At 43.3% G+C, this 11,411-nt stretch overlaps 2 protein-coding genes across 2 annotated transcripts in view; both read left to right on the top strand.

Moving 5' to 3' along the window:
• aebp2 (AE binding protein 2) overlaps window positions 1–6,975 on the top strand; it is a gene marked incomplete at its 5' end in the record, with an annotated part of 13,341 nt that extends 6,366 nt beyond the window's left edge. Inside the window, 7 exons of the mRNA XM_020608225.1 lie at window positions 2,652–2,883; window positions 3,963–4,070; window positions 4,153–4,339; window positions 4,451–4,575; window positions 5,597–5,664; window positions 6,310–6,423; window positions 6,504–6,975. Of these exons, the coding sequence (XP_020463881.1) occupies window positions 2,652–2,883; window positions 3,963–4,070; window positions 4,153–4,339; window positions 4,451–4,575; window positions 5,597–5,664; window positions 6,310–6,423; window positions 6,504–6,516 (847 nt within the window). The remainder of the gene's footprint in view (window positions 1–2,651; window positions 2,884–3,962; window positions 4,071–4,152; window positions 4,340–4,450; window positions 4,576–5,596; window positions 5,665–6,309; window positions 6,424–6,503) is intronic.
• A 1,406-nt stretch (window positions 6,976–8,381) lies between these two features.
• Window positions 8,382–11,411, top strand: part of ndufa5 (NADH:ubiquinone oxidoreductase subunit A5) — a 6,293-nt gene continuing 3,263 nt past the window's right edge. Inside the window, exons 1-4 of the mRNA XM_020608256.1 lie at window positions 8,382–8,493; window positions 10,625–10,669; window positions 10,867–10,983; window positions 11,062–11,127. Coding sequence (XP_020463912.1) covers window positions 8,473–8,493; window positions 10,625–10,669; window positions 10,867–10,983; window positions 11,062–11,127 — 249 coding nt within the window. The 5' untranslated portion in view covers window positions 8,382–8,472. The remainder of the gene's footprint in view (window positions 8,494–10,624; window positions 10,670–10,866; window positions 10,984–11,061; window positions 11,128–11,411) is intronic.

The following is an 11,411-nucleotide window of genomic DNA, read 5'->3' as shown; positions in this document are numbered from 1 at the left end:
AGGAGTAAAGCCACAGCATCAGACTTTCCACGTTGATGAGCTGAAAGGATCAAATTCTTAGAACACAGTCACGGTGTGCGCCGGTTATTCTTTGCACACTCGGTTTTGTAACGCTGCTAACTCTGAATGAAGTTAATTAGAAAGTTAATTTCCACTCAAGGCTTCAGTAACAGATGGGAATGGTGTAAATCAGTCAGCATAGTTGTGATGCTGCCAGTAAAATCAGTACAGACACATTCGTCATGCCAACAAAGTGCGAGATGACTAAACTGACGCATGCCATGCCGTGCCGTACACCTACACTAGGTACAACATGAGTAGCAGTACAGTGTTTCTACAGCAACAGAGGATCAGTGGAAGCTCCACTACTCAGAACTCATTATTGTCAAAGCATCAGTAACAGTTGCTGTGAATTTAGAAGAAAATAATAAGGTACTGAATATCTGGAGAGACCTTTTTCATTCAGGTTTGTCCCCTCCAGTTCTAGGAAGAGCCAAAACATGTGAAGGTTGAATCAGATGCATTTGATCTCAGCCACTGAGTCACTGTGCCTGAAAACAAGGCTAATTTCCCATTGATGAAAGAACTGTAGCTGAGCGTGGCTGCAAAGTGATCCAACACACCACCTCCGGCTAATGATTGTCAGTGATAAATTTATCTTCCCATTATTTATTTCAGAAAAAAAGAGGTAGGGTTTAAGGTCGCACTTTATTTACATGGATATTAGCAAATGTAAAACGATGCCAGGTAGTTGCAGGAGTGAGCTTAGAAAGTGTCGTCATTACTGCTTGCAGGTGCTACATCCCCAGCACAGATGGTCATATCTGAGACACATCGGGCCTCATGCAAGACCCACCCACACACGCACACCTGCTGCAGCTCTGTGGGAGCTGTGAAATCACGCAGGGTCTTTTACAATAGCGCCACCAATAGTCGTATTAAATGGAGATGTTAGAGTATTTACACAAATGTTTCTACAGTGTTTTCAGTTCACATCAGAACACTTGCACTGTCGTGATCCAACAGTTATTTGAATGTCAAGTTAAGCTTTTTAATCTCAACAAAACCCAGGCTCCCTGCCATCTGTTTGCTTTTACTATCAGACTGGTCGGATTTCTGAGAATCACTTTTTTTTTTTAATCAGGTTTCTTATTTTACGTGACCGTGTTGCTCGAGGTAAATCTGACTGTGTGCTGCACTCACCATATGGCTGATGTTACTGATATTTCACTAGATTCCGGTTTCTTTTTTGTCTCAACCACATCCTTCCTTGTGGTTCATGTGCTGTGTTCACACCTGCTCGACACCTGGCTGACTGAAAAACAAACACAACTGCTGTCTGACCCGCACTGAGCCCTCGTGGTTTTCTTGTACTGTTGCAATGATGTGATCAGGTCAGCACATCTGGAGTCTGGTACAGTAAACCGTGTGTAAGAACTTTACTAGAAGTGTATGTGCGCTGAAAAGCCAAAAATGATTCAGACCACGTGTACTCAACACCTGTAAGCAGTGTTCCTTTACAAATCACAGATCACCCAGAGTTGTGCACACGTGAATCAGCCTCGTATCTTGCCCTGCACGCACCCGTTTTTAACTATAAATAGTTGATGCAAAGCGCCTCGTGAATGCTGATACGCAAATTAAGGAGCCTGGCAAGCAATTGTTCTGTCGTTATGGTGAATCACAGGAGAGAAAAGAGCAAAGAAAAGTAACTACAGAGACACTTGTAGGGGAGGTGGAGGCCCGGAAAACTACGTTACTTGTTGACTACAGCCGCAAGATCATAAATTAAAAAGAAGCAGTGCGGGTGGCTACGTGTTGCTCCTGCTGTCAACTGTCAGTGGGACAGAACAGACGTGAACGTGAGAAAAAGTGGTCTGATCTAAAGGTGCACTGCATCTTTCTACTCCTTTGCCAACATGTATTCAATTTGTGTTGCCTGAGTATTTAAGGATGTTTTACTTTGATGTGCTCATTGATAATAAATGTGCAAAATAAAGCATCTCATTCATTCAAGGAGTGGACAATGTGACGGTGAGATAGCGCTGATTAAATTTTGATTTAAGATTTGAGTTGGATTTTACAAGACGGTGTTTACGAAACAATTCTCACTCGCTACAAGCGTAAATAGCACTGCTGGATTTAATCTTCATAACGTGGATCTATCGTGTGATATGGAGTGAAATGAAATGTGTGTGAGGCATCAGTACTTCTAGTTGTTCCTTACATTTGATTCCTACTAGCTGACTTGACTTCACCACCGTCTGTGGCCAGAATGTGCCTGTGGATGGGTCGGAGTTCACTTACAGGCGCGCTCATTCTCTCGTCAAGTTTTTCTAGATCACAACCTGTGCGTAGGAAGTGACGTATGCTGCTTTCAGGTCCTGTTTTGTGCGTACGCCACGTTTATAAATGAGACCCCTGAGTTATGTTGTGTACCTTCACGTTAACACAACAATGATCTAGGATTAAAAGAAAATGTCATGTGAGATTTTCCTGGGCCTGCGGTCTGCACCCAGGTTTCACTGCTCTGTTGTCCTAGATAGTTCTCGTCTGTTTTTGAGGTCATTTCTTTGGGGCCATTTGTGGTATTGTCTTTCTAATGTCATCTCTCTTTTTTTTGTGCTTGGGTACTTGTGTGCGTGCTCCAGTATTAGCAGCACGCTGATGGACATGGAGAGCACAGCATCCAGCGGGCGCTCCACCCCGGCCATGATCAATGGTCACAGCGGGGGAGCGGTGGCGGGGAGCGGCTCAGCGCCAACGGGGGGCAAGTCTCTGAACTACACATGCTGCTGGGATCACTGCCAGCTGCTGTTCCCCAGCAGCCCCGACCTGGCTGAGCACATCAGAGCCACACATGTGGACGCACAGAGAGGAGGGGTCAGTATTGTACTCTCAGCTCCCTGTATAAATTAGTTTGTGCCTGTCACATGATAGATCATCATCAGCTAGTGCAGTGTGACTGTAACCTGTCGTATTGTCACAGGGGCCCACGCAGGCATAATGTGGACGTTGTGCTAGAGAGCTGGCAGGGTAACGTCCGCTGAATGTCTGGGGCGACTGACTCGGACATTGCTTTCTCACATACAGCTGCTCCTCCTCCTGTCTAGATAAGTTCAGGGTCACTGGCGAGCCCAGCAACATGGCGGCTACAAACAACCCATAATGCAGCACTCTGCGTTTTAGACACATCCATTTAAAAATATCTCATATTGTGAATAATATGTAGTCGTCTAGTTTTTAACATAATACAACCCCATCTTTTCAAACAAAATCCATAAACATATCGTCAGCCAGTGGAGTCTTTTCAGAAAGTTGCTATGTTTTTCTCCACTTGTGCTCAGTAACTCAGTGTATATACCGCTTACGACTATTGGACAACCCGTCTCCAGTGACCGAGACTTTATGAACAGTTTATCAAACAGCTGTTGAACAAGCAGAAGACAAAGTTGCAGAAATGTCTTCACCACTTTGCCAGTGGTCCACTCACTGAAGTCTCCATTTTACCCATAATCTGTTCACACTGTGCTTGTAATGCTAATGAACTTGACATTAGTACTGCCCCCTGAAGGGTGGTGAAGTGTAGCTCCCGGAACACACCTCCAAAGCCTGTGGAGGGCAGTGGAAACAAATGCAGAACCCGGTGTGAGTGTTACTTGGCCCAACACATTCCAGTAGGTTCCTATAATGGAAAAACTCTAAAAGCCAGTTCCAGGAACCCGCCCCCCCCCTGAGTGAGTGCACAACAGTGGAAACAAAAGTCAAACTGGTTACATGTTGCTGTGGTCAAGCTCCTGGAGGAGAACTCCAGACCACTGTGTGAGGAGGACCGGAGGCCTCCTTGTCTGGAAAACAGTCTCTGTCTGTTGAAAGATTATTTAATTTCCACACTGCTGCAATCTGTCTTGTTGTGTAACTGTTTGTGTATGCTTGCATGTGTGTGTGTGTGTGCCACACAGGTGTTTGTGTGTCTGTGGAAAGGCTGTAAAGTGTACAACAAACCATCCACCAGTCAGAGCTGGCTGCAGAGACACACGCTGACCCACAGTGGGGACAAACCATTCAAGGTACCTGTACTACTGTCACCCTGGCATCGCTGTCCGCGGCACTTTGGCTAACTGACGTTCTAAATCATTCATGTTCCCGCAGTGTGTGGTGGGCGGTTGCAACGCCACGTTTGCCTCTCAGGGGGGGCTGGCACGTCACGTCCCCACTCACTTCAGCTCACAGGGCTCATCCAAAGTGTCCAGTCAGGGCAAACTGAAGGAAGAGTCTCCGTCCAAGGCCGGCCTCAACAAGAGGAGGAAACTCAAGAACAAACACCGACGCTCGCTCCGTATGTACAACACACACTGTATAATAACCCTGTTCAAGGACACTGAGGACACTGCTCCACACACACACACACAAACCTGGAGTCAAATTGAAAAGAACTTTGTTTTTCCAGCCCGACCTCATGACTTCTTTGACGCTCAGACCATGGATGCCATTCGCCATCGAGCCATCTGCCTCAACCTGGCAACACACATCGAGAGCCTGGGCAACGGACACAGTGTGGTCTTCCACAGCACGGTGGGCACGCGCGCACACACATACCCACGCCATGAAGTATGTAGAACCTGTTGTAGTATTACTGCATTACCCACCAAGCATCACTTCGTACAATTAAAGTTGGTTAAAGAAAACATTCACTTTTAGCTTGAATAGCTTTGACAGCAAGAAGTTAAGACTCCACCCCGAATCTGTGGCTGTGCACGTTATTAGGGCTGTCCTGAACGGCAGATTTTGGATTTAGGAGCTTCGCTAGTAAGAGTCAGCGAATACCTGCTGGGGGATGGGGGGGGATTTGAACACTTAATGTCTCTATTCTCAGCTGGGATTGTGCTGCAGCTAAACATAGAACCACCTCTTTGCTCATCTGGCAGTACTTTAGGTAAAAAAAACAAAACAAAGCTAATGAAGGTTCTGCTATAATGTAGAAGATGATGGATCTTCATAATCATTTGCATTTACATAATGTGCTGCTTCCATAATATGTGTGAGATACACTGATAGATTTACCGGTGAAGACGTCTCACTCTGTTGGAGCTGTTGGAAATACAGAGAAGCACTAAGTTCACTGTGATTATTCAGTGGCGTTACAGAGTGCTGCCTCTTTACCTCAGAAACAATCTTCAGCTAACAAAAGACCGACAACAGCCGCTTTGATTTTGTCCTGTCATCAGTTTAAGTCACAGAGTTAACATGAGTTAGCGACAGCTGTTATGACCCCGCTGGTTGTCATTTTAACCAGAAAGAGTCATGATCAGCAGAAGCTGCTGCCTGAATGATTTCCACATAGGGCTTTGCTAACAAGATTGTAGGTGTCACTGGCACTGTTATGCGGTGGGCGGCACCATTCTGTATGATCCTGCACGATCATGCTGTCTTGAATATTTGAATACTAAAAGCAATTACCTGTCCAACGAACAACACGTCGAATATTTGACTCCAGCCCTACACATTATTATACGGTTGTAAGGCTAATGGTAGGAACTCCTTTTGTGTTGGAACAAACACGGCCTTATCGTCATCTGTGTGTGTGTGTTTTCAGGTAATAGCCAGGAGGAAGGAGAACTCTGGGAAAGTGAAGGTTCTGTTGCACTGGACACCTGAAGACATGTAAGACGTGTTTTGGTAAATAAGCTGCTGTCAGCAGTGTTATGGTGGGGACTCCTCAGGGTACTTTCACACCTGACCCGTCTGGTTTGGTCACAATAGACTCTGGTGTGTTTAGGCTGGTGTGAAAGCTGTTAGTCAAACCCTGATGTGGACTGAGACACTTTGATAAGGAGGGTGTCGGCCTTTTTTGTGTTTACGTAGATGATTTGGAAACCAAAGTAACATAGTTGTGTGTCATCAGAAAACTGTTTTTCTTATTTAAAGTGTTGCTTTGCAATGACCAGTCTCTGTAATCAAATATACTTGCTTTATTACACTTCCATTACATTTGTGCATTTGATATCCACTATCGCTGAAGCATGTTTGAGATGCATAATGAATTTGGAGCACTTGGTGTCTGCCTCCTGGTTAGCTTCAGAAAGTGGAGGATATGGTTGACATGTATGAGAGTTCACCCCACTCCAGCTATTTTTAGGTGCTGCCGAAGGTGCCACCTAATCTTGAGCTGGCACTGGTAAAAATGCAGCTTTCTGCTGTTCACACAGAGAACAACAACCCAGTGTCGCGTAGAAGAAATAAGAGTAGTTGACATTTTGATCAAACAGTTGTAAATGCGTCGCTGAAAGCTCTCCCTGTGTGTGTCAGACTGCCAGATGTATGGGTGAATGAGAGCGACCGACTGCAGCAGAAGACTAAGGTGGTTCATCTGTCGAAGCTGCCCACAGACACAGCTGTGCTCCTCGACCCCAACATCTACAGGTGTGTGCTTGCTTTGGTTCCAAGTGTGGCTAATCCACTAAAGGTTGGTTCTGAATGACGTGAACCTTCTTCTCCCACAGGATGTTCTTCTAACACCTCCAGGGAGGCCCCGACGTCACTTCCTGCTAATCCAACTTGGGGAGAAGAACGTGTCCTTGTCCTTCTGTCTCCTTCTCTGCGTTGTTCTTCTCCTCCTCCTCCCTCTCCCAGAGGATGCTGGGAGTATAGTGACTTAACTGTCATGGCTGTCTGAGGCCTCCAGTGTTTTCTCCATTAGGTGCTGAGTATACTGAAGATGTGTAGATGTTATTGCTTGTTTTAGGTAACACAACTAGACTGAAAACTAACTGACAACGCTGTAATTGTAGACATGTGTAGAGAGAAACGGTCTTTGTAAATACTTAAGATTTGTAATATATTTTTACACTGAATTTTTTTTACTGTACTGTAGATAGATGTCACTTTCAACCAGATGTCTTAAAGACTTGTTGGTAACGTGCATATAGCTGGCATTGATCTGGTTTGATGTCATTAAACTTTTCCAACCTCCAACTGTTTTGAAGTCGTCACCTGTCAGCCACAGTGATTACAGCAGGAACAGGAGTATATAGAACAACAGGGCTCCATGTTTGACTATGGCTGCTATGTTTGTAGTATCACCTCAGTTTATCCGTCAGAGACTGGTGAAGGGGGTGTGTGCACTATAAATCCAATTCAGGAGCTCATTCCATCACTTCCAATGCTGAAAGCCTAACTGAGACAGAGGTGTTGTAGGGTAATGAGAATCAAAAAGGGTAAATTTATATCCCAAGACTCGGAGTGAGCGGAGGTAACTGTTGGATCAGGTTGGTGACAAGCATGAAAAGACATGGGAACTTCCTTATCTACTTACTGTAGGAAACGTCAGTGGGGATTGCCAAAATCAGAGGGCTTCATCCTCCAAGAAGCAACAATGTCTGAACCAAATTTCACTGTTATCCATTTCAAGAGCTGTTGGAATGATTTAGTCTGAAGTGGAGGACAGACATTGCTGGTGCAAAAATGCCAGTTAGCACTTCACACATTTAAAATCTGCAAGTCGGAAAGTGACACTCGAGCGATTTTTGCAGCAAAATCACATTTCTTATTTGACATTTTAAGTCAACTATAAATGTGCAACAACAACCACAGCACTTTAATTCAACCATAAGGCAGGGCACATTGTATCGTGTGTAGCCAAATCAGACTTTAATGTTTATAAATAACTTGCCAAATGTGTCAGTAAGACTATAAACCTGTAATTTGTTTTTAATAATGGAAAATATCTGTCCTCACAGTCCAAAACAAACACTTTTAATTCAGATATTTCAAATAGATCAAAATAATACTCAAGCAAAATATATTGCAAAAGTATCGGCCAGTAAATGTACTGCCCCCATTTATTATTTATTACCTGATTATCTGTTATTTAACTATCAAACCTAAAATGTAAAATGTTGATTTGTGTGGGATGTGTACGTTTTAAAAAAGTGCTGTCTGATTTATTTATTTTTCTAATTCTCAAGGACTGATACTGATCTCAGCCCCAGTGCCGCTTGGAATAGGCTATATATTTTTAACTCAGATTTTCCTCTAATAAACCCAGGAGAGGACAGCAGAGGAAGCCGTGGTCCCATTGGAGAGACGGGGGTTTCTCTTGAGGCTAAATAAATGTTAGCTTAGAGATTTAGTTGTAATTCTTAGGGTTAGGGGATGCATTGTGTCAAAGAGTTTCCTTACAGCTAAACAAACTATACACTATGTGGCTAAAACGTAGGTGAAATGTTGTGTCGCAATAACGAGGACCTAATAACTAATAAAAAAAAGAAGCAACATACAACCAGTAGGGGGAAGTAATATGCCACCCAGCCCAGCAGGTGGCGGTAATGCACCATAAGTTGGCTTGCAAACCGCCAATAAACAATAACATGAAGAAGTAATACGACGTTGTATCGGTCTAGTTTGCTTGACCAAAGAAGAAGTTGTCATAATTCGTGGCCGGAAGTCATAGAGCAGACTGGACGTCTAAGGATGGCCGGGCTATTGAAAAAGGTACGTGCAGAGGTCATGTTTATAGTTTTAGTGAGAGATATACGCGTGATGAAGAATGCAGTAGTGATTAGGTCATGTTGTTTATAATAACGTTACATTGTACTGCTACTGCGACGTACGTACGAGGTTGACTTATATAGATTCTGTTTGCAGTGTGTTAGCTAGTTACGAGCTGGTTTGCTAATTTAACGAGGACACTACTAAAGTTATTTATGCAGTATGTTAACTTTGATAGTGGGAACAGTGATGTTAATTAACGCTAACTACGTTTATTTCCAAAATTCGGCTGAATATATGACTTTTATAATATTAGGATATAAATATTGTAGGGTAAGATTAACGCTTTACTTTACGTGTCCTTAATTTCCCAAACAGGCAAACTGTGCAACTTGTGGGGAAAGTTGGAAAATGTTAAGTTGGTTCATTAAAAAAAAAAAAAACATCATGTAGCAATCTTAGTCAGAGTATGCAAAGTCAGCTAAACAGGCAAAGCAAGCATACAATTCAACACATATGGAGGTTGTGGTTTCCGGTTTTGTGTCTAAATATTTCCCCCCATCGAGATGTTTCCATCTGCTACAACTGTATTTCTAGTAGCGCCACCCACGGTGGTTTTGGTTAGGGGAAACACACCTCGACATAAGACCGATATTAATGGATGAAGCACACATACTTTTTAGTGGAATATTTATTTCAAGAAATTTCATCTGATAAAAGTAAAGCTGATTGTAGACTCAAAACGAGCACAGACTTTTACTGTGCTCAGTTCAAAGGAATGTTTTATGAAAAGCACTGAATGTGGTCTGCAGGTGTGATGGTGTTGGTGTTGGTGTAAAAAAAATACATGGAGACTCGTTTCATTTGAGCCTGAACTCTGAGCTGGTCCGTCTTACCTGCTGTCCTCTGGATGTAGTTCCTGCTAGACTAAGGAGGTTTTAATTCTGTGTGGTCATGTCTTCTTGTTTTTAATTAATAGTTGTCTTAGATTAGGGGTGGTGGTCATGACTCTTCTTAAAAGAGAAAAAAATCACTTGCTTCAAAAGCTTTTTTAGAAGATGTTTGAACATTTTCAGTCAGCTTTTAGATCCCACCCCAGTACTGACTGGTGTGCTTCTCTTTCCTGCGGGGTCCTGCCCTTTTTTTCATTATATAGGTTACCCCTGTGGTCAATTACAGAAAGATGCGTAATAATCAAAGGCATGATTACAAATCTGTCTGACTCTGAAGTCGGCAAAGTAATCCATTATTATCACAGTTTGATTGTCTGGGTGACATTGAACATTGGCTGTCACAAATGAAAGCTGTTTTAAATGAAAGCAAACCTGAATATATTATCTTCAGTACCTCAGATAGGCCTAATTGCACAGATTTTAATTCTCAGTCTGCCTGTTGTACCGTCATTAGAACCCTCTCGCCAGCCTGCATCATGTGCGGCAGACGTACTGGCCTCAAGCAGTCAAAACAGACAGGTGCTGTGCTCCAGAGGAATCCAGCATAGAATTAAATGCACACACACAGTCAGGCATGTCCTTGGATCAAGTTAGTGTAATGCATAGTTGTATTAGAGTGATGATTCTCATAGTAACAATAGCAGGAAAAGCTAATGAGCCAGATATATTAATGATGGTTCCTTTACATTTAGACAGTAAGTAAGCCATGCAATTGCACACAACACCAAGGCCCTGGCACTGGCCAACCTAAATGGAACACAGCCATCATTAATACTGTTAGATGCACTTGTGTCTGATATGAGTAGAGTAGAGGTGCCAAAAGCAACACAATACTGACAGATAATTCTACTGTAGGTATTTGGTGAATACACTAAATTCTACAATACATCCTTATGCATTTTGACACACAATTTATGTCTGCTGTTACATAAATGCATATTTTATTAAAATAATAATCATCTGTGTGGGTGTTGAAAATTTGTCTTTGATGACATATATGTCGTATTTTGTGGCCATGAGAAATAATTAATTTGACTCATATGGTAGCCCTTTAGTTTTCCTTGAAGGCTGTCAAAGCACATCCATAGTGTTGTGCAAAATTAAGGTGATTAAGTGAAAAAGTGAGTAGGAGCTGAAGTGACTCAGACTTAACAAGTGTCTCTCCTGCTGTTCTCTTCCAGACGACCGGCCTGGTTGGCCTGGCAGTGTCCCACAGTCCACATGAGGTGAGCGGCTGACAGTGAACGCACCACGCAGCTCCCCCTGCCATCTTGTTGTTGGCGCGCTGTAGTGCAGAGCGTGATCATGCCTCAGACTTGATGCATAGTTTTTAAAGTCACAAATTCATGTGCATAATCCCAGTGGTTAACATCCTGGGGGAGTCGGGGTGTTTCTCCCACTAACTCATCCACTCCTCTCTCAGCGTCTGAAGCTTCTCTACACTAAGATCCTGGCATCACTGCAGACCATGCCACAGGATGCTGCCTACAGGAAGTACACGGAGCAGCTGGTCTCTGAGAGGTTCAACCATGTCCAAACAGTCAGTACCACATGTGGTTTCAATAAAGCTGGTCATGCTGGGTCAGTTTTGAGTACTGAAGGTGTCTATCTCACATAGGAGCCTGATGTTGAAAAGCTGGAGAAGAAAATAAACTCTGGTCAGATTGAAGAAGTCATTTTCCAGGTAGGTCACTGTTACCCTGTTGATTTCACCAAGTGCTGTCAGTCACCCTGTTAAGGTGACCTCTCTGTGTTCCTAGTCTGCCCCAGTGGCTGCTGATAGCTGCAAATGTTTGTGTGTGGGATTTTAGAACCTGTAGTTCATGTTTCAAGTTTTGGCTCAGAGCCACTGATCTGTCTGTACAATGTTGCTGTCTGTCCCGCCACCATTTTACCCAGATCTGGCCAGTTTCATAGTTTTTCTGCTATTTTAACACATCCTGCAGTCTATATTAGAAGGCCTTCTGT

The sequence above is a fragment of the Monopterus albus genome, unplaced genomic scaffold (assembly GCF_001952655.1).
Source record: "Monopterus albus unplaced genomic scaffold, M_albus_1.0 scaffold92.1, whole genome shotgun sequence".
Lineage (NCBI taxonomy): Eukaryota > Metazoa > Chordata > Actinopteri > Synbranchiformes > Synbranchidae > Monopterus > Monopterus albus.
Note: the sequence above shows the minus strand (reverse complement) of the source record. Positions and strands in the feature narration are given on the sequence as shown.